Source organism: Leuciscus leuciscus, assembly GCF_965113295.1.
Source record: "Leuciscus leuciscus genome assembly, chromosome: 10".
NCBI lineage: Eukaryota > Metazoa > Chordata > Actinopteri > Cypriniformes > Leuciscidae > Leuciscus > Leuciscus leuciscus.
In genome coordinates, this window is record NC_138734.1 from 10,546,960 (window position 1) to 10,570,734 (window position 23,775).

General features: G+C 37.4%; 1 protein-coding gene across 1 annotated transcript; it reads right to left on the bottom strand.

The window, feature by feature from the left end:
• Positions 1-6,935: 6,935 nt before the first annotated feature.
• LOC309508151 (uncharacterized protein) lies at positions 6,936-10,213 on the bottom strand (the record flags this gene model as incomplete). The annotated part of the gene is made up of 6 exons (XM_082182678.1): positions 10,149-10,213; positions 9,964-10,055; positions 9,698-9,824; positions 9,443-9,563; positions 8,516-8,589; positions 6,936-7,046 (listed from the first exon to the last, which is right to left on the bottom strand). The coding sequence occupies exons 1-6, from the start codon at positions 10,191-10,193 to the stop codon at positions 6,936-6,938; spliced, it is 570 nt and encodes a 189-aa protein (XP_082038804.1). The 5' UTR covers positions 10,194-10,213.
• Between the last annotated feature and the right edge of the window lie 13,562 nt (positions 10,214-23,775).

Consider the following 23,775-nt stretch of genomic DNA (forward strand, 5'->3'; position numbering starts at 1 on the left):
GACGACAGGGGACAACTTTCACAACCTCTATTTTTACCCCTACTGCTCTACTTTCACCCCTACTGGCTGAAATGGGTATTGCATGTCCAAAATTAACATTCTTTTTGTAATAGCTTTGTCCAGCAGTGAGACAGAGACATCAAACCAATGTCATTAAGTAGAGGAGGACAGGGGACAACTTTCACAACCTCTATTTTTACCCCTACTGCTCTACTTTCACCCCTACTGGCGGAAATCGGTATTGCATGTTCAAAATTAACATTCTTTTTGTAATAGCTTTGTCCAGCAGTGAGACAGAGACATCAAACCAGTGTCATTAAGTAGAGGACGACAGGGGACAACTTTCACAACCTCTATTTTTACCCCTACTGCTCTACTTTCACCCCTACTGGCTGAAATGGGTATTGCATGTCCAAAATTAACATTCTTTTTGTAATAGCTTTGTCCAAGAGTTAGACAGAGACATCAAATCAATGTCATTAAGTAGAGGACGACAGGGGACAACTTTCACAACCTCTATTTTTACCCCTACTGCTTTAGTTTCACCCCTACTGGCAGAAATCGGTATTGCATGTCCAAAATTAACATTCTTTTTGTAATAGCTTTGTCCATGAGTTAGACAGAGACATCAAACCAATGTCATTAAGTAGAGGAGGACAGGGGACAACTTTCACAACCTCTATTTTTACCCCTACTGCTCTACTTTCACCCCTACTGGCGGAAATCGGTATTGCATGTTCAAAATTAACATTCTTTTTGTAATAGCTTTGTCCAGCAGTGAGACAGAGACATCAAACCAGTGTCATTAAGTAGAGGACGACAGGGGACAACTTTCACAACCTCTATTTTTACCCCTACTGCTCTACTTTCACCCCTACTGGCTGAAATGGGTATTGCATGTCCAAAATTAACATTCTTTTTGTAATAGCTTTGTCCAGCAGTAAGACAGAGACATCAAACCAATGTCATTAAGTAGAGGAGGACAGGGGACAACTTTCACAACCTCTATTTTTACCCCTACTGCTCTACTTTCACCCCTACTGGCGGAAATCGGTATTGCATGTTCAAAATTAACATTCTTTTTGTAATAGCTTTGTCCAGCAGTGAGACAGAGACATCAAACCAGTGTCATTAAGTAGAGGACGACAGGGGACAACTTTCACAACCTCCATTTTTACCTCTACTGCTCTACTTTCACCCCTACTGGCGGAAATCGGTATTGCATGTTCAAAATTAACATTCTTTTTGTAATAGCTTTGTCCAGCAGTGAGACAGAGACATCAAACCAGTGTCATTAAGTAGAGGAGGACAGGGGACAACTTTCACAACCTCTATTTTTACCCCTACTGGCGGAAATCGGTATTGCATGTTCAAAATTAACATTCTTTTTGTAATAGCTTTGTCCAGCAGTGAGACAGAGACATCAAACCAGTGTCATTAAGTAGTGGAGGACAGGGGACAACTTTCACAACCTCTATTTTTACCCCTACTGGCAGAAATCGGTATTGCATGTCCAAAATTAACATTCTTTTTGTAATAGCTTTGTCCATGAGTTAGACAGAGACATCAAACCAGTGTCATTAAGTAGAGGACGACAGGGGACAACTTTCACAACCTCTATTTTTACCCCTACTGCTCTATTTTTACCCCTACTGGCTGAAATGGGTATTGCATGTCCAAAATGAACATTCTTTTTGTAATAGCTTTGTCCAGCAGTGAGACAGAGACATCAAACCAGTGTCATTAAGTAGAGGACGACAGGGGACAACTTTCACAACCTCTATTTTTACCCCTACTGCTCTACTTTCACCCCTACTGGCTGAAATGGGTATTGCATGTCCAAAATTAACATTCTTTTTGTAATAGGTTTGTCCAGCAGTGAGACAGAGACATCAAACCAGTGTCATTAAGTAGAGGACGACAGGGGACAACTTTCACAACCTCTATTTTTACCCCTATTGGTGGAAATCGTTATTGCATGTTCAAAATTAACATTCTTTTTGTAATAGCTTTGTCCAGCAGTGAGACAGAGACATCAAACCAGTGTCATTAAGTAGAGGAGGACAGGAGACAACTTTCACAACCTCTATTTTTACCCCTATTGGTGGAAATTGTTATTGCATGTTCAAAATTAACATTCTTTTTGTAATAGCTTTGTCCAGCAGTGAGACAGAGACATCAAACCAGTGTCATTAAGTAGAGGAGGACAGGGGACAACTTTCACAACCTCTATTTTTACCCCTACTGGCGGAAATCGGTATTGCATGTTCAAAATTAACATTCTTTTTGTAATAGCTTTGTCCATGAGTTAGACAGAGACATCAAACCAGTGTCATTAAGTAGAGGATGATAGGGGACAACTTTCACAACCTCTATTTTTACCCCTACTGCTCTATTTTTACCCCTACTGGCTGAAATCGGTATTGCATGTTCAAAATGAACATTCTTTTTGTAATAGCTTTGTCCAAGAGTTAGACAGAGACATCAAATCAATGTCATTAAGTAGAGGACGCCAGGGGACAACTTTCACAACCTCTATTTTTACCCCTACTGCTTTAGTTTCACCCCTACTGGCAGAAATCGGTATTGCATGTCCAAAATTAACATTCTTTTTGTAATAGCTTTGTCCATGAGTTAGACAGAGACATCAAACCAATGTCATTAAGTAGAGGAGGACAGGGGACAACTTTCACAACCTCTATTTTTACCCCTACTGCTCTACTTTCACCCCTACTGGCGGAAATCGGTATTGCATGTTCAAAATTAACATTCTTTTTGTAACAGCTTTGTCCAGCAGTGAGACAGAGACATCAAACCAGTGTCATTAAGTAGAGGACGACAGGGGACAACTTTCACAACCTCTATTTTTACCCCTACTGCTCTACTTTCACCCCTACTGGCTGAAATGGGTATTGCATGTCCAAAATTAACATTCTTTTTGTAATAGCTTTGTCCAGCAGTAAGACAGAGACATCAAACCAATGTCATTAAGTAGAGGAGGACAGGGGACAACTTTCACAACCTCTATTTTTACCCCTACTGCTCTACTTTCACCCCTACTGGCGGAAATCGGTATTGCATGTTCAAAATTAACATTCTTTTTGTAATAGCTTTGTCCAGCAGTGAGACAGAGACATCAAACCAGTGTCATTAAGTAGAGGACGACAGGGGACAACTTTCACAGCCTCCATTTTTACCTCTACTGCTCTACTTTCACCCCTACTGGCGGAAATCGGTATTGCATGTCCAAAATTAACATTCTTTTTGTAATAGCTTTGTCCAGCAGTGAGACAGAGACATCAAACCAGTGTCATTAAGTAGAGGACGACAGGGGACAACTTTCACAACCTCTATTTTTACCCCTACTGCTCTACTTTCACCCCTACTGGCTGAAATGGGTATTGCATGTCCAAAATTAACATTCTTTTTGTAATAGCTTTGTCCAGCAGTGAGACAGAGACATCAAACCAGTTGACACTGGTTTGATGTCTCTGTCTCACTGCTGGACAAAGCTATTACAAACCAGACATCAAACCAGTGTCATTAAGTAGAGGACGACAGGGGACAACTTTCACAACCTCCATTTTTACCTCTACTGCTCTACTTTCACCCCTACTGGCGGAAATCGGTATTGCATGTTCAAAATTAACATTCTTTTTGTAATAGCTTTGTCCAGCAGTGAGACAGAGACATCAAACCAGTGTCATTAAGTAGAGGAGGACAGGGGACAACTTTCACAAACTCTATTTTTACCCCTACTGGCGGAAATCGGTATTGCATGTTCAAAATTAACATTCTTTTTGTAATAGCTTTGTCCAGCAGTGAGACAGAGACATCAAACCAGTGTCATTAAGTAGTGGAGGACAGGGGACAACTTTCACAACCTCTATTTTTACCCCTACTGGCAGAAATCGGTATTGCATGTCCAAAATTAACATTCTTTTTGTAATAGCTTTGTCCAGCAGTGAGACAGAGACATCAAACCAGTGTCATTAAGTAGAGGAGGACAGGAGACAACTTTCACAACCTCTATTTTTACCCCTATTGGTGGAAATCGTTATTGCATGTTCAAAATTAACATTCTTTTTGTAATAGCTTTGTCCAGCAGTGAGACAGAGACATCAAACCAGTGTCATTAAGTAGAGGAGGACAGGAGACAACTTTCACAACCTCTATTTTTACCCCTATTGGTGGAAATTGTTATTGCATGTTCAAAATTAACATTCTTTTTGTAATAGCTTTGTCCAGCAGTGAGACAGAGACATCAAACCAGTGTCATTAAGTAGAGGAGGACAGGGGACAACTTTCACAACCTCTATTTTTACCCCTACTGGCGGAAATCGGTATTGCATGTTCAAAATTAACATTCTTTTTGTAATAGCTTTGTCCATGAGTTAGACAGAGACATCAAACCAGTGTCATTAAGTAGAGGATGATAGGGGACAACTTTCACAACCTCTCTTTTTACCCCTACTGCTCTATTTTTACCCCTACTGGCTGAAATCGGTATTGCATGTTCAAAATTAACATTCTTTTTGTAATAGCTTTGTCCAAGAGTTAGACAGAGACATCAAATCAATGTCATTAAGTAGAGGACGACAGGGGACAACTTTCACAACCTCTATTTTTACCCCTACTGCTTTAGTTTCACCCCTACTGGCAGAAATCGGTATTGCATGTCCAAAATTAACATTCTTTTTGTAATAGCTTTGTCCATGAGTTAGACAGAGACATCAAACCAGTGTCATTAAGTAGAGGACGACAGGGGACAACTTTCACAACCTCTATTTTTACCCCTACTGCTCTATTTTTACCCCTACTGGCTGAAATGGGTATTGCATGTCCAAAATTAACATTCTTTTTGTAATAGCTTTGTCCAGCAGTGAGACAGAGACATCAAACCAATGTCATTAAAGGAGAAGTTCACTTTTAAAAAAACTTTTGCTGATAATTTACTCACCCCCATGTCATCCAAGATGTCCATGTCTTTCTTTCTTCAGTCGAAAAGAAATTAAGGTTTTTGATGAAAACATTCCAGGATTTTTTCACATATTATGGATTCCATTGGGACCCAAACGGTTCAAGGTCCAAATGACAGTTTCATTGCCGCTTCAAAGGGCTTTAAACGATACCAGACGATGAATAAGGGTCTTATCTAGCGAAACGATCGGTCATTTCAAAAATAAAATAAAAAGTTGACGTTTTATAAGCACAAATGTTCGGCTTGCTCTGTTCTGTGATGCGCGTTCGTGACGTCACGTAATACGCAATTACGTTGAAAAGGTCACGCTTGAAAAATTGAAGAAAATGTTCTTTTTGGCTTTTTAATATTAAAACACTCAGGATGCGCACACGAAATGGGCATTTTAAACGATAAACTGACACAAATACATTTGAAAATGTTTATATGGTCCTCCTTCCGCACATTTGTAAACACATCAAACTTGACCTTTTCAACGTAATTGCGTATTACGTGACGTCACGAACGCGCATCACAGAACAGAGCAAGGCGAACATTTGTGCTTATAAAACGTCAACTTTTTATTTTATTTTTGAAATGACCGATCGTTTCGCTAGATAAGACCCTTATTCATCGTCTGGTATCGTTTAAAGCCCTTTGAAGCGGCAATGAAACTGTCATTTGGACCTTGAACCGTTTGGGTCCCAATGGAATCCATAATATGTGGAAAAATCCTGGAATGTTTTCATCAAAAACCTTAATTTCTTTTCGACTGAAGAAAGAAAGACATGGACATCTTGGATGACATGGGGGTGAGTAAATTATCAGCAAAAGTTTTTTCAAAAGTGAACTTCTCCTTTAAGTAGAGGACGACAGGGGACAACTTTCACAACCTCTATTTTTACCCCTACTGCTCTACTTTCACCCCTACTGGCTGAAATGGGTATTGCATGTCCAAAATTAACATTCTTTTTGTAATAGCTTTGTCCAGCAGTGAGACAGAGACATCAAACCAGTGTCATTAAGTAGAGGACGACAGGGGACAACTTTCACAACCTCTATTTTTACCCCTACTTTCACCCCTACTGGCTGAAATCGGTATTGCATGTTCAAAATTAACACTTTTTTCTAATAGCTTTGTCCAAAAGCAAGACAGAGACATCAAACCAGTGTCATTAAGTAGAGGAGGACAGGGGACAACTTTCACAACCTCTATTTTTACCCCTACTGCTCTACTTTCACCCCTACTGGCTGAAATGGGTATTGCATGTCCAAAATTAACATTCTTTTTGTAATAGCTTTGTCCAGCAGTGAGACAGAGACATCAAACCAATGTCATTAAGTAGAGGACGACAGGGGACAACTTTCACAACCTCTATTATTACCTCTACTGCTCTACTTTCACCCCTACTGGCGGAAATCGGTATTGCATGTTCAAAATTAACATTCTTTTTGTAATAGCTTTGTCCAGCAGTGAGACAGAGACATCAAACCAGTGTCATTAAGTAGAGGAGGACAGGGGACAACTTTCACAACCTATATTTTTACCCCTACTGCTCTATTTTTAAGTTAATTTTTAAGTCCAAAATTAACATTCTTTTTGTAGTAGCTTTTTTCAGCAGGGAGACAGAGACATCATCAAACCAGTGTTATTAAGTAGCGGAATTTTACAGTAAAGCTGCTTTAAACAATCAGAATTGTAAAAAGTGTTGTACTGTATATATAACGGTTACTTGAGTTGACTTGATATTAAACTAAAAATGAAAAAAAAAATATATATACTGTTTGATTTAAAATTTAGAGATTTCACCCAAAAAAATGTTCAGGACAACAGCAATTTTGACAGAACTTGTGTTTATGCAAATTGGAGGAGATTGAACAAACTGATCAAACAACATAAAAATTTTTTTTTTTTAAACAAAAAAGAGTAAACAATTTTTTTGTACAGGTACAATTTCAACCGATTTTGTAGTTTTTACCTACAGAATGCAAACAACCACAGAATATTCTTAAATTTTCGAATGTCTCTTTTTGGAATGTTGACACAGACAGAGTGATACCACCTTTCGCATGTGCTGCACTGAATCTGGTGAGGGAAAATTGTGACAATTAAACTTTGTATACTTTTATATTAAATCGAACATTCATTTACAAATAAACTTTAATAATCTTGCGACATGCATAATAAAGTAATATTATTTTCAACTTGAAAACATCTAATTAAATAGTAATCCAATGTACAGTACAATAATGAAACTATTTTATCTTTATTTACATACAGTTTTTCACAGCTTTGGTGCATTTCTCAGATCAGAAATGAAATTCTCAAAACTACTTGTTCAACCTCCACATCCTCTATTCACTTTGTTCATATTATAAAACTAGTTTGTCATTCTTTTGAACAAGTTGTGAATGCTTTGGTACAGTCATGCTATTGATTATGTACAATTGTCTGCGGTTTCCTACATTATCAGTTGCTAATGCCATGTTGCTTAAAATGTATTAAATATTTATCTGTGCAATAGTCTTACCCCTCAAAACATCTAGTCATTAGTTCATTGTATAAGTCATTAAATGCAAAATGGTTGATCTAGTAGTTGTCATAAACAAGCATATTTTCTACACATTTCTATTATACTTTTTGTAAATGTGCCATGAATTGATGAATTGTGCAGGTGAATCTTGACTTTCACTGCTGAAGATAATGTAGATCAATCAATGATAAACCATTTCTCTGAAATAGCTCAAAGTTGCACCTTCAATATATACTTCAACCCTCAAGTATATACACATAGTGCTGTTGCATGCAAAAGCAAAGTTCTGCCTAAGGGGTCTTTCCTGTGTTTTCCTTGATAATGTTGTGGTTTCGCCTTTGTGGCCCTATTTATTTTTATTTTTTATATCACAATAATATTGTAATGTTTTTTTTTTTTTTTTTTTTTTGCCTGACCACTAGTAAAAGTGTAACTGTGAATCCTATCCAGTCTTTTTCAATCAATAACTCACATACCGTAGTGTGTAAATTTGTACTTTTCAAATGGATATATGACATACAGAAATGCAGCTTTGTAAATTCCAATACAGTAACTGTCATCAAAATGGTTGCCATAGTTTACATTATATTATCCCTCCAGAGTACACTGTTATATTAACAACATGACTCAACATGAACAACATGACACAAGGACTTGTCTGATGGCACTGACATGTTCATTGACACAGATATTTACTTTTGAGAGATGAACTAAGGATTATGAGCAAGAGACTGGCTTTTGGCTAATCCATGGTGTTTTGCTATTTGTACGAATTGTTTTGAGAAATGCACTTACTGTTTTACAAATGTAGAGGATGATTCGAGAAATGTATCAAAGCGACAGAAAAACTGTCTATAAAAGTACTACAGAACATTTGCTATAAAGTTATTTCAAAGTTAACTGCATACTAATTACATAATTATCTACATACTAATTATTTAAGTACTTTTACTAATTTAACACTTGAGATCTATTTCTAATAGATAATTTAATAATAAAATACTTAGAAAAGGACACAAACCCATGTATTCCGACCCACAAGTCCAACAGGAGATTCTTGTCCACAAAAGGAGCAATGATCCTTGGGGTTGAAAACTGTAAATACATTTTTTGCAAATCAGTGCTCTATTTGAACGGTTCAGATTTTTAACTGACAGACAGATAGATAGATAGATAGATAGATAGATAGATAGATAGATAGATAGATAGATAGATAGATAGATAGATAGATAGATAGATAGATAGATAGACAGATAGATAGATAGATAGATAGATAAATAATTGGTGGTGCTAAAAACGAATGCATCTTCTAACACGTCCAAAATGAATTGGCTACATAAACGGCAGCCAATCAAATTTCTTTTGGTAAGTCAATAAAACTGAAATTGCCGACAATAACCAGACAAGAAATAATCTTATATTATGGTCAAATTAATATTTGTACTACAATTTCTGAAAACTGTAATAAGATGTAATTCAGCTACTTTATTATTATTATTATTATTGTACTCAGTAAAAATGATTTACACTTTATAATAAGTATAAATAGAAATAAGTGTTTCCAAATCAATTGCAAATTTTATAGTTAATTCATGGTTTATTTATTGTAGTCTCTTAACTTTTAAATTATAAATATATTACTATAGTATATACAAATAGTGAATTCTTCATTCCTTTTCAGGGTAGAAATCAAAATATTTGAATTAGGTCATATGTAAAGACTAAGATAATGCTTGAAGCCATTATAATAACCAATAAATATTTAAACAGTATGTTTTCAGTACCATTGTAAAGCCAACATAATAATACAAATCAAACTCGCCACTCAAAAATGACTATAGATCAGTTTGTGGGAGCCTTGGCTTTTCATGCCCATGTGTAGTAAAAGAGCACTCACACTGAAGGATCAGTGCAAGATTCTCCTTAATTGTGTGCTTACAATACATACCTGATGCTTCTAGGATTGTTCCAGCCACCCCCTTACGTAGCTTGGACAGGAGACGCATACGGGAAGGTATCATTATTTCAGATGGTGTCACTGGAAATGCATCCACCACCTCCTTAGCCATCTGTATGGTAACATAAATAGCATTAAATAAACTTTCAAAATAAATTAGCCATAGCAGAATAAGAAATTTAAATATTACACTGTTGAGGTTATGTACAATTTTGTCTTGTTTCAAGGTTAAATAATTTTTTTTACCTGCATGACATAAACTCCACAGCTGCAACCATCTTGCTGTATGCTGTGGTTCAAGACACCATGTGTCCATGTCACATCCACCCAGTCGGTCTTACCATGAAGTTCCTGCCGCATTTTGAAGTATTCTCTACATGCGTATGAGAATTGTATGTTATTGAATTTATAACCAGGTATCATTTAACTAAACTGTCACCAAAGTTGATAATAACACAACTTAATAATGTACTGTGTGATCATAAAAAAAGAGAAATATTATAATACAATACCTGAATCTTTCAGCAGCAAGTTTAGATTCTTCTTCTTCATCTATCCCTTGGGGATCCACCACAAAGACTTTCTTCAATTTCTTATCGAGATACTGTAAAAACATTTAGTTTGGTTAGTTTAACAGTTAGTTAGTTTGTCTATGTACATAAGTAATTAACTATGATTTGGAAATGGTTTTACACACCAGAAATTTCCAGTGGTTTTTATGCACTTGCATGAAGCCAATCATGGCATCATATTTGTCAAAGTTGACCTGTAAACAAGATGAAATATTATTAAACTTGTCTTTCTGACCTTTTAATTTTGCACTAAATAACAACTGTAAAGTCTAACCTTTCGGAAACTGTGCCTTGGCAATTCAGACCTCTCCCCAAACACAACCACACCGGCAGAGTAGTGGTTCAATAAAAAAAAATGTCTTCCATTTGGTTGTGAATTCAACAGTGCTTGGATGTAACTTTCAATAATCTGCAATTATTAAATAAAATGAAATGTATTACCCTAAATTGTATTATAACAAATAAACTAATATTTGTCAATATCATTACTCATTAGCCTACCAGTAGTGATAGTAAAACTTCATGCACAGTATAGTTACTGTTTAACATTATATTAACATGAATATATAAATCCACAGTATGCATCAAACATGTAATTTTAATTATAAGATTAATCACTTTCTGTATACTGTATATTGTCCTTTCAAGTACACAAATAGCTTCATGCGTTGTTTCACATAAAACTCTACCAGTACAAATATTAAAATGCATCCTAAAATGTTTGTTAAAATATACCATTTTGGCATTTAGTGGTGGTTAATTTAAATCCGTATTTATGTAACTGGAGTATATCAATGTTTGGTACTGTAGACATAGGCTATGATTACCTCGCCTTTCAACCAGTTGTGTGGTTTCAGGCTTTTGAATTCAGTCAGACGGAGTGTATAAGAGACATCCTTGTCAATTGATTGAATTACTGCAACCACAACTTCGCTGTCTTTCGAATTCCAAAAAGCCTATAAAAATTAGATTGGAGAGAAAAAGAATCAAGATTCACTGCACACCAATAAATTCCTTTGTGCTGGTTTTACTTTGTGTCCATTTTCATGAACATATACAGTATAGACAGTTAACTTTATAAAGACTTTGTATAAAGTATTGCTTACTTTATACTAAGTTCCACAACCACACATCATGTGTTTATTAATGTCTAGAAGTACAAAGCTGAATAAAATGTATTTGTATATACTTATAGTGACAAGAATTGATCCGTATTTGTATATTATTTTTTATGCAGAGATGTAATCAAGTTGTTTTGTGTTAAACAGTGAATGTTTTAAACAAACACATCAGCGGTGTCGGCCGGAGGTAATAACAGTTACAGGGAACATAGACAGGGATTTATGGCAAGCCGTTTTAGCTTAAATTGTACCCAGCGTTACTCGTCGTAATTGCATTTTTACTAGTAAGAATTCAATTAGAGAGCTCTACAATTCAATTCTTACTAGTAGCAATTACAATTGGAGAGCTCTCCAATTCAATTACTACTAGTAAGAATTACAATTACAGAGCTCTCTAATTCAATTATTACTAGTAAGAATTACAATTACAGAGCTCTCTAATTCGGTTCTTACTAGTAACAATTCCAATTAGAGAGCTCTACAAATGAATTTTTACAAGTCATATGTCTCCATTGACTTCCATTCATTTTTAATTACGGAGCTGTACAATGGAATTGTTACTAGTAAGAATTACAATTAGAGAGCTCTACAATTGAATTGTTACTAGTAAGAATGCAATTGCAGAGCTCTTTAATTCAATTCTTACTAGTAACAATTTAAATAGAGAGCTCTCTAATCCAATTCTTACTAGTAACAATTCCAATTAGAGAGCTCTCTAATTCAGTTGTTACTAGTAAGAATGTAATTGCAGAGCTCTTTAATTCAATTACAGAGCTCTGCAATTATACATATCTTTAATTCATATTTTTACTAGTAAAAATTCAATTAGAGAGCTCTGTAATTGCATTCTTACTAGTAAGAATTTAATTAGAGAGCTCTCTAATTGTAATTGTTACTAGTAATAATTGAATTAGAGAGCTCTCTAATTGTAATTCTTACTAGTAACAATTCAATTGTAGAGCTCTCTAATTGTAATTCTTACTAGTAACAATTCAATTGTAGAGCTCTCTAATTGTAATTCTTACTAGTAACAATTCAATTGTAGAGCTCCGTAATTAAAAATGAATGGAAGTCAATGGAGACATACGACTAGTAAAAATTCATTTGTAGAGCTCTCTAATTGTAATTGTTACTAGTAAGAACTGAATTAGAGAGCTCTGTAATTGTAATTCTTACTAGTAATAATTGAATTAGAGAGCTCTATAATTGTAATTCTTACTAGTAATAATTGAATTGGAGAGCTCTCTAATTGTAATTGCTACTAGTAAGAATTGAATTGTAGAGCTCTCTTATTGAATTCTTACTAGTAAAAATGCAATTACGACGAGTAACGCTGGGTACAATTTAAGCTAAAACGGCTTGCCATAATTGCTACTAGTAAGAATTGAATTGTAGAGCTCTCTAATTGAATTCTTACTAGTAAAAATGCAATTACGACGAGTAACGCTGGGTACAATTTAAGCTAAAACGGCTTGCCATAGGGATTTTAAGTTGACAACTCAACTTAAAAGTAACTACATTTTCATGTTAGTGGAATTAACCCTTAACAGAAGTACATTCACGCATACACATAATATAACATGCACATTTTTTATGTTTTACCTGTATAATGTCCTCATTGCGTACATGACTTGTGGCCTCAGTGACAATGTCCGTTTCTGGACTTTGGCCGTCCGACAGGAGCTTTTGATGTCTATGATGAGAAAACAGAAGATAATCAACATTTGCATGTTGTTGTGAAAAACTTTACTAATGTTAGGGCATTTATACACTTTAAAAAGTTGTCATGGCCTTGAATTTGCCTTAAGTTGACTTAGTCTTACCTGGGAAGTGTCAGACACAACTCTGACATTGTCAGTCTTCTTTACTGTCGACTTTGGCCGTCCGACAGGAGCTTTTGATGTCTATGATGAGAAAACAGAAGATAATCAACATTTGCATGTTGTTGTGAAAAACTTTAGTAATGTTAGGGTATTTATACACTTTAAAAAGTTGTCATGGCCTTGAATTTGCCTTAAGTTGACTTAGTCTTACCTGTGAAGTGTCAGACACAACTCTGACATTGTCAGTCTTCTTTACTGTCGACTTTGGCCGTCCGACAGGAGCTTTAGATGTCTATAATGAGAAAACAGAAGATAATCAACATTTGCATGTTGTTGTGAAAAACTTTAGTAATGTTAGGGTATTTATACACTTTAAAAAGTTGTCATGGCCTTGAATTTGCCTCAAGTTGACTAAGTCTTACCTGTGAAGTGTCAGACACAACTCTGACATTGTCAGTCTTCTTTACTGTCGACTTTGGCCGTCCGACAGGAGCTTTTGATGTCTATAATGAGAAAACAGAAGATAATCAACATTTGCATGTTGTTGTGAAAAACTTTAGTAATGTTAGGGTATTTATACACTTTAAAAAGTTGTCATGGCCTTGAATTTGCCTCAAGTTGACTAAGTCTTACCTGGGAAGTGTCAGACACAACTCTGACATTGTCAGTCTTCTTTACTGTCGACTTTGGCCGTCCGACAGGAGCTTTTGATGCCTATAATGAGAAAACAGAAGATAATCAACATTTGCATGTTGTTGTGAAAAACTTTAGTAATGTTAGGGTATTTATACACTTTAAAAAGTTGTCATGGCCTTGAATTTGCCTTAAGTTGACTTAGTCTTACCTGTGAAGTGTCAGACACGACTCTGACATTTTCAGTCTTCTTTACTGTCGACTTTGGCCGTCCGACAGGAGCTTTTGATGTCTATAATGAGAAAACAGAAGATAATCAACATTTGCATGTTGTTGTGAAAAACTTTAGTAATGTTAGGGTATTTATACGCTTTAAAAAGTTGTCATGGCCTTGAATTTGCCTCAAGTTGACTTAGTCTTACCTGGGAAGTGCCAGACACAACTCTGACATTGTCAGTCTTCTTTACTGTCGACTTTGGCTTTCTGGACTTTGGCCGTCCGACAGGAGCTTTTGATGTCTATGATGAGAAAACAGAAGATAATCAACATTTGCATGTTGTTGTGAAAAACTTTACTAATGTTAGGGCATTTATACACTTTAAAAAGTTGTCATGACCTTGAATTTGCCTTAAGTTGACTTAGTCTTACCTGGGAAGTGCCAGACACAACTCTGACATTTTCAGTCTTCTTTACTGTCGACTTTGGCCGTCCGACAGGAGCTTTTGATGTCTATGATGAGAAAACAGAAGATAATCAACATTTGCATGTTGTTGTGAAAAACTTTACTAATATTAGGGCATTTATACACTTTAAAAAGTTGTCATGACCTTGAATTTGCCTTAAGTTGACTTAGTCTTACCTGGGAAGTGCCAGACACAACTCTGACATTTTCAGTCTTCTTTACTGTCGACTTTGGCCGTCCGACAGGAGCTTTTGATGTCTATAATGAGAAAACAGAAGATAATCAACATTTGCATGTTGTTGTGAAAAACTTTACTAATGTTAGGGCATTTATACACTTTAAAAAGTTGTCATGGCCTTGAATTTGCCTTAAGTTGACTTAGTCTTACCTGGGAAGTGTCAGACACGACTCTGACATTGTCAGTCTTCTTTACTGTCGACTTTGGCCGTCCGACAGGAGCTTTTGATGTCTATAATGAGAAAACAGAAGATAATCAACATTTGCATGTTGTTGTGAAAAACTTTACTAATGTTAGGGCATTTATACACTTTAAAAAGTTGTCATGACCTTGAATTTGCCTTAAGTTGACTTAGTCTTACCTGTGAAGTGTCAGACACAACTCTGACATTGTCAGTCTTCTTTACTGTCGACTTTGGCTTTCTGACAGAATCTTTTGATGTCTACGAGGACAGGCAGAAATTAAGGATGTGATGCAATGTGTAATAATTCACTTTTTTGTTAATATTAGAAATACTTATAATAATACATTGTTCTTGTATGGTCATGTATGTAATCTTTATTAATGGCCATACTACTCACCTTTTCTTTAGGAGAAGGTATAACTTCTGGGGTATGAAAGTACTTGGGTTTTTTTTTCTTTTCGGTCACACACGCTCTTCTTGGCCCATTTTTCCTCTAAGTCCTCCAAACTGTGTTGTTTCACATTTAAACGCTTCTGTAACATTCTGTCTGGAAGGTCATGTTGCAGGATGTGTTCTCTGTACCTTCCCTGCAATGACGCATACATTTTTTGTATGAATGTTGCTGGTCGATGGTACAGTTTTTTCTGCATGTCATCGGCTGGTGGTCCACTGTGCTGTCCACTCAACGCAGCCGTCTACCAGGACATTTTCAGAGCACTTTATGCTTCCTTCAGCAGACAAGCTTTATGGAGATGCTGACTTCATTTTCCAGCAGGATTTGCACCTGCCCACACCCCCAGAAGAACTAAAACCTGGTTCAATGACCATGGTATTACTGTGTAATTACTGAGCGATTTCATGTAATATTCTAATTTTCTGAGATTTTGATTTTGTGGTTCTCACAAGCTGTAAGCCATAATCATCAAAATTATAACAAATAAAGGCTTGAAATATCTCACTTTGCATGTAATGAGTCTATATAATATACAAGTTTCACTTTTTGAATGGAATAAATGAAATAAAACTTTTTGATGATATTCTAATTATATGACCAGCACCTGTATACACACAGACATATATGTATACACACATATATACAGTGGGTACGGAAAGTATTCAGACCCCCTTAAATTTTTCACTCTTTGTTATATTGCAGCCATTTGCTAAAATCATTTAAGTTAATTTTTTTTCCTCATTATTGTACACACAGCACCCCATATTGACAGAAAAACACAGAATTGTTGACATTTTTGCACATTTATTACAAAAGAAAAACTGAAATATCACATGGTCCTAAGTATTCAGACCCTTTGCTGTGACACTCATATATTTAACTCGGGTGCTGTCCATTTCTTCTGATCATCCTTGAGATGGTTCTACACCTTCATTTGAGTCCAGCTGTGTTTGATTATACTGATTGGACTTGATTAGGAAAGCCACACACCTGTCTATATAAGACCTTACAGCTCACAGTGCATGTCAGAGCAAATGAGAATCATGAGGTCAAAGGAACTGCCTGAAGAGCTCAGAGCAAGGCACAGATCTGGCCAAGGTTACAAAAAAATTTCTGCTGCACTTAACGTTCCTAAGAGCACAGTGGCCTCCATAATCCTTAAATGGAAGACGTTTGGGACGACCAGAACCCTTCCTAGAGCTGGCCGTCCGGCCAAACTGAGCTATCGGGGGAGAAGAGCCTTGGTGAGAGAGGTAAAGAAGAACCCAAATTTCACTGTGGCTGAGCTCCAGAGATGCAGTTGGGAAATGGGAGAAAGTTGTAGTAAGTCAACCATCACTGCAGCCATCCACCAGTCGGGGCTTTATGGCAGAGTGGCCCGACAGAAGCCTCTCCTCAGTGCAAGACACATGAAAGCACAACTGAAGGACTCCAAGATGGTGATAAATAAGATTCTCTGGTCTGATGAGACCAAGATAGTACTTTTTGGCCTTAATTCTAAGCGGTATGTGTGGAGAAAACCAGGTACTGCTCATCACCTGTCCAATACAGTTTCAACAGTGAAGCATGGTGGTGGCAGCATCATGCTGTGGGGGTGTTTTTCAGCTGCAGGGACAGGACGACTGGTTGCAATCGAGGGAAAGATGAATGCGGCCAAGTACAGGGATATCCTGGAGTGCTCTGGACCTCAGACTGGGCCGAAGGTTCACCTTCCAACAAGACAATGACCCTAAGCACACAGCTAAAATAACGAAGGAGTGGCTTCACAACAACTCTGTGACTGTTCTTGAATGGCCCAGCCAGAGCCCTGACTTAAACCCAATTGAGCATCTCTGGAGAGACCTGAAAATGGCTGTCCACCAACGTTTACCATCCAACCTGACAGAACTGTAGAGGATCTGCAAGGAGGAATGGCAGAGGATACCCAAATCCAGGTGTGAAAAACTTGTTGCATCTTTCCCAAAAAGACTCATGGCTGTATTAGATCAAAAGGGTGCTTCTACTAAATACTGAGCAAAGGGTCTGAATACTTAGGACCATGTGATATTTCATGTGTAATAAATGTGCAAAAATGTCAACAATTCTGTGTTTTTCTGTCAATATGGGGTGCTGTGTGTACAATAATGAGGAAAAAAAATTAACTTAAATGATTTGAGCAAATGTCTGCAATATAACAAAGAGTGAAAAAGGTAAGGGGGACTGAATACTTTCCGTACCTACAGTATATATACATATATACATCTTGTCCAGACTTCTATATAAACAATGCACAACCACAAGTTTATAAACATTTTATTTAACATTTAGTTGTTGTAAAAGAAAAAAGAGAGTTTGTCATAATGTCAATTGTTCCCCTTTACTTGAATGAGTTTTACATCTCTCTCTTCCTGATGGATAAAGCTATTACATTTTTTTATTTGGTCATGGATTTTTCAAATAAAAGGAGAGGTTGTGAAAGTTGTCCCCTGTCCTCCTCTGCTGAATGACACTGGTTTGTTGTCTCTGTCTCACATTTGGACAAAGCTATTACAAAAATAATGTTAATTTTGGACATGCAATACCGATTTTTAGCCAGCAGGGGTAAAAATAGAGGTTGTGAAAGTTGTCCCCTGTCCTCCTCTGCTGAATGACACTGGTTTGTTGTCTCTGTCTCACATTTGAACAAAGCTATTACAAAAAGAATGTTAATTTTGAACATGCAATACCTATTTCCGCCAGTAGGGGTGAAAGTAGAGCAGTAGGGGTAAAAATAGAGGTTGTGAAAGTTGTCCCCTGTCCTCCTCTACTTAATGACATTGGTTTGATGTCTCTGTCTAACTCATGGACAAAGCTATTACAAAAAGAATGTTAGTTTTGGACATGCAATACCGATTTCCGCCAGTAGGGGTAAAAATAGAGCAGTAGGGCTAAAAATAGAGGTTGTGAAAGTTGTCCCCTGTCCTCCTCTACTTAATGACACTGGTTTGATGTCTCTGTCTAACTCATGGACAAAGCTATTACGAAAAGAATGTTAATTTTGGACATGCAATAACGATTTCCACCAATAGGGGTAAAAATAGAGGTTGTGAAAGTTGTCCCCTGTCCTCCTCTTCTTAATGAAATTGGTTTGATGTCTCTGTCTAACTCATGGACAAAGCTATTACATAAAGAATGTTAATTTTGGACATGCAATACCCATTTCAGCCAGTAGGGGTTAAAGTAGAGCAGTAGGGGTAAAAATAGAGGTTGTGAAAGTTGTCCCCTGTCCTCCTCTACTTAATTACTCTGGTTTGATGTCTCTGTCTTGCTGTTGGACAAAGCTATTACAAAAAGAATGTTAATTTTGAACATGCAATACCGATTTCCGCCAGTAGGGGTAAAAATAGAGGTTGTGAAAGTTGTCCCCTGTCCTCCTCTACTTAATGACACTGGTTTGATGTCTCTGTCTCACTGCTGGACAAAGCTATTACAAAAAGAATGTTAATTTTGGACATGCAATACCGATTTCAGCCAGTAGGGGTAAAAATAGAGGTTGTGAAAGTTGTCCCCTGGCCTCCTCTTCTTAATGAAATTGGTTTGATGTCTCTGTCTAACTCATGGACAAAGCTATTACATAAAGAATGTTAATTTTGGACATGCAATACCCATATCAGCCAGTAGTGGTAAAAATAGAGCAGTAGGGGTAAAAATAGAGGTTGTGAAAGTTGTCCCCTGTCGTCCTCTACTTAATGACACTGGTTTGATGTCTCTGTCTTGCTGTTGGACAAAGCTATTACAAAAAGTGTTAATTTTGAACATGCAATACCGATTTCAGCCAGTAGGGGTGAAACTAAAGCAGTAGGGGTAAAAATAGAGGTTGTGAAAGTTGTCCCCTGTCGTCCTCTACTTAATGATATTGGTTTGATGTCTCTGTCTAACTCATGGACAAAGCTATTACAAAAAGAATGTTAATTTTGAACATGCAATACCGATGTCCGCCAGTAGGGGTAAAAATATAGGTTATGAAAGTTGTCCCCTGTCCTCCTCTACTTAATGACACTGGTTTGATTTCTCTGTCTCACTGCTGGACAAAGCTATTACAAAAAGAATGTTAATTTTGGACATGCAATAACGATTTCCACCAATAGGGGTAAAAATAGAGGTTTTGAAAGTTGTCCCCTGTCCTCCTCTTCTTAATGAAATTGGTTTGATGTCTCTGTCTAACTCATGGACAAAGCTATTACATAAAGAATGTTAATTTTGGACATGCAATACCCATTTCAGCCAGTAGGGGTTAAAGTAGAGCAGTAGGGGTAAAAATAGAGGTTGTGAAAGTTGTCCCCTGTCCTCCTCTACTTAATTACACTGGCTTGATGTCTCTGTCTTGCTGTTGGACAAAGCTATTACAAAAAGAATGTTAATTTTGAACATGCAATACCGATTTCCGCCAGTAGGGGTAAAAATAGAGGTTGTGAAAGTTGTCCCCTGTCCTCCTCTACTTAATGACACTGGTTTGATGTCTCTGTCTCACTGCTGGACAAAGCTATTACAAAAAGAATGTTAATTTTGGACATGCAATACCGATTTCAGCCAGTAGGGGTAAAAATAGAGGTTGTGAAAGTTGTCCCCTGGCCTCCTCTTCTTAATGAAATTGGTTTGATGTCTCTGTCTAACTCATGGACAAAGCTATTACATAAAGAATGTTAATTTTGGACATGCAATACCCATATCAGCCAGTAGTGGTAAAAATAGAGCAGTAGGGGTAAAAATAGAGGTTGTGAAAGTTGTCCCCTGTCGTCCTCTACTTAATGACACTGGTTTGATGTCTCTGTCTTGCTGTTGGACAAAGCTATTACAAAAAGTGTTAATTTTGAACATGCAATACCGATTTCAGCCAGTAGGGGTGAAACTAAAGCAGTAGGGGTAAAAATAGAGGTTGTGAAAGTTGTCCCCTGTCGTCCTCTACTTAATGATATTGGTTTGATGTCTCTGTCTAACTCATGGACAAAGCTATTACAAAAAGAATGTTAATTTTGAACATGCAATACCGATGTCCGCCAGTAGGGGTAAAAATATAGGTTATGAAAGTTGTCCCCTGTCCTCCTCTACTTAATGACACTGGTTTGATTTCTCTGTCTCACTGCTGGACAAAGCTATTACAAAAAGAATGTTAATTTTGAAACTGTAATACCGATTTCCGCCAGTAGGGGTAAAAATAGAGCAGTAGAGGTAAAAATAGAGGTTGTGAAAGTTGTCCCCTGTCGTCCTCTACTTAATGACACTGGTTTGATGTCTCTGTCTTGCTGTTGGACAAAGCTATTATAAAAAGTGTTAATTTTGAACATGCAATACTGATTTCAGCCAGTAGGGGTTAAAGTAGAGCAGTAGGGGTAAAAATAGAGGTTGTGAAAGTTGTCCCCTGTCCTCCTCTACTTAATTACACTGGTTTGATGTCTCTGTCTCACTGCTGGACAAAGCTATTACAAAAAGAATGTTAATTTTGGACATGCAATACCGATTTCCGCAAGTAGGGGTGAAAGGAGAGCAGTAGGGGTAAAAATATAGGTTGTGAAAGTTGTCCCCTGTCCTCCTCTACTTAATTACACTGGTTTGATGTCTCTGTCTCACTGCTGGACAAAGCTATTACAAAAAGAATGTTAATTTTGGACATGCAATACCCATTTCAGCCAGTAGGGGTGAAAGTAGAGCAGTAGGGGTAAAAATAGAGGTTGTGAAAGTTGTCCCCTGTCCTCCTTTACTTAATGACACTGGTTTGATGTCTCTGTCTCACTGCTGGACAAAGCTATTACAAAAAGAATGTTAATTTTGGATATGCAATACCCATTTCAGCCAGTAGGGGTGAAAGTAGAGCAGTAGGGGTAAAAATAGAGGTTGTGAAAGTTGTCCCCTGTCGTCCTCTACTTAATGACATTGGTTTGATGTCTCTGTCTCACTGCTGGACAAAGCTATTACAAAAAGAATGTTAATTTTGGACATGCAATACCCATTTCAGCCAGTAGGGGTGAAAGTAGAGCAGTAGGGGTAAAAATAGAGGTTGTGAAAGTTGTCCCCTGTCCTCCTCTACTTAATGACACTGGTTTGATGTCTCTGTCTTGCTTTTGGACAAAGCTATTACAAAAAAGTGTTAATTTTGAACATGCAATACCGATTTCAGCCAGTAGGGGTGAAAGTAGGGCTAAAAATAGAGGTTGTGAAAGTTGTCCCCTGTCCTCCACTACTTAATGACACTGGTTTGATGTCTCTGTCTCACTGCTGGACAAAGCTATTACAAAAAGAATGTTAATTTTGGACATGCAATACCGATTTCCACCAGTAGTGGTAAAAATAGAGCAGTAGGGGTAAAAATAGAGGTTGTGAAAGTTGTCCCCTGTCCTCCTCTTCTTAATGAAATTGGTTTGATGTCTCTGTCTCACTGCTGGACAAAGCTATTACAAAAAGAATGTTAATTTTGGACATGCAATACCCATTTCCACCAGTAGTGGTAAAAATAGAGCAGTAGGGGTAAAAATAGAGGTTGTGAAAGTTGTCCCCTGTCCTCCACTACTTAATGACGCTGGTTTGATGTCTCTGTCTCACTGCTGGACAAAGCTATTACAAAAAGAATGTTAATTTTGGACATGCAATACCCATTTCCACCAGTAGTGGTAAAAATAGAGCAGTAGGGGTAAAAATAGAGGTTGTGAAAGTTGTCCCCTGTCGTCCTCAACTTAATGACACTGGTTTGATGTCTCTGTCTTGCTGTTGGACAAAGCTATTACAAAAAGTGTTAATTTTGAACATGCAATACCGATTTCAGCCAGTAGGGGTGAAAGTAGGGCTAAAAATAGAGGTTGTGAAAGTTGTCCCCTGTCCTCCACTACTTAATGACACTGGTTTGATGTCTCTGTCTCACTGCTGGACAAAGCTATCCGATTGTTAAGTCTGACGTCACGCGTGACGTTTTGGGTCCAAGCGCTCCTCTCGTCCAGAAATAACAACGGTGGATCCTGTAAATTTATTTACGATCACGTCCTTCCCTTGGCGGTCAAAAGGGGTTTAAATTCCTTTAACACCAACAGAGTGGTTAGTGTAGCTCATCACTCAGGTGGCATAATTAAGGGTAGAGTCCAGGCATCAATGAAAAAGAAGATTTACGAGGTTGAAGTGAGTTAGCTCGGGACACGGGACACAGCACTGCGGCATTGTAAAAACACTCAATAATAACCAAAACACTAGCGAAAGCGGTAGGTAGGTAGAGAGGACCTGGACTTTGGACCCGGAAAGAGTATTGGTTACGTCACGACTTAACAACCGAATTACAAAAAGAATGTTAATTTTGGACATGCAATACCGATTTCCACCAGTAGTGGTAAAAATAGAGCAGTAGGGGTAAAAATAGAGGTTGTGAAAGTTGTCCCCTGTCGTCTTGTACTTAATGATATTGGTTTGATGTCTCTGTCTCACTGCTGGACAAAACTATTACAAAAAGAATGTTAATTTTGGACATGCAATACCCATTTCCGCCAGTAGGGGTGAAAGTAGAGCAGTAGGGGTAAAAATAGAGGTTGTGAAAGTTGTCCCCTGTCGTCCTCTACTTAATGACACTGGTTTGATGTCTCTGTCTAACTCATGGACAAAGCTATTACATAAAGAATGTTAATTTTGGACATGCAATACCCATTTCAGCCAGTAGTGGTAAAAAGTTGTCCCCTGTCCTCCTCTACTTAATTACACTGGTTTGATGTCTCTGTCTCACTGCTGGACAAAGCTATTACAAAAAGAATGTTAATTTTGGACATGCAATACCGATTTCCGCAAGTAGGGGTGAAAGGAGAGCAGTAGGGGTAAAAATATAGGTTGTGAAAGTTGTCCCCTGTCCTCCTCTACTTAATTACACTGGTTTGATGTCTCTGTCTCACTGCTGGACAAAGCTATTACAAAAAGAATGTTAATTTTGGACATGCAATACCCATTTCAGCCAGTAGGGGTGAAAGTAGAGCAGTAGGGGTAAAAATAGAGGTTGTGAAAGTTGTCCCCTGTCCTCCTTTACTTAATGACACTGGTTTGATGTCTCTGTCTCACTGCTGGACAAAGCTATTACAAAAAGAATGTTAATTTTGGATATGCAATACCCATTTCAGCCAGTAGGGGTGAAAGTAGAGCAGTAGGGGTAAAAATAGAGGTTGTGAAAGTTGTCCCCTGTCGTCCTCTACTTAATGACATTGGTTTGATGTCTCTGTCTCACTGCTGGACAAAGCTATTACAAAAAGAATGCTAATTTTGGACATGCAATACCCATTTCAGCCAGTAGGGGTGAAAGTAGAGCAGTAGGGGTAAAAATAGAGGTTGTGAAAGTTGTCCCCTGTCCTCCTCTACTTAATGACACTGGTTTGATGTCTCTGTCTTGCTTTTGGACAAAGCTATTACAAAAAAGTGTTAATTTTGAACATGCAATACCGATTTCAGCCAGTAGGGGTGAAAGTAGGGCTAAAAAAAGAGGTTGTGAAAGTTGTCCCCTGTCCTCCACTACTTAATGACACTGGTTTGATGTCTCTGTCTCACTGCTGGACAAAGCTATTACAAAAAGAATGTTAATTTTGGACATGCAATACCGATTTCCACCAGTAGTGGTAAAAATAGAGCAGTAGGGGTAAAAATA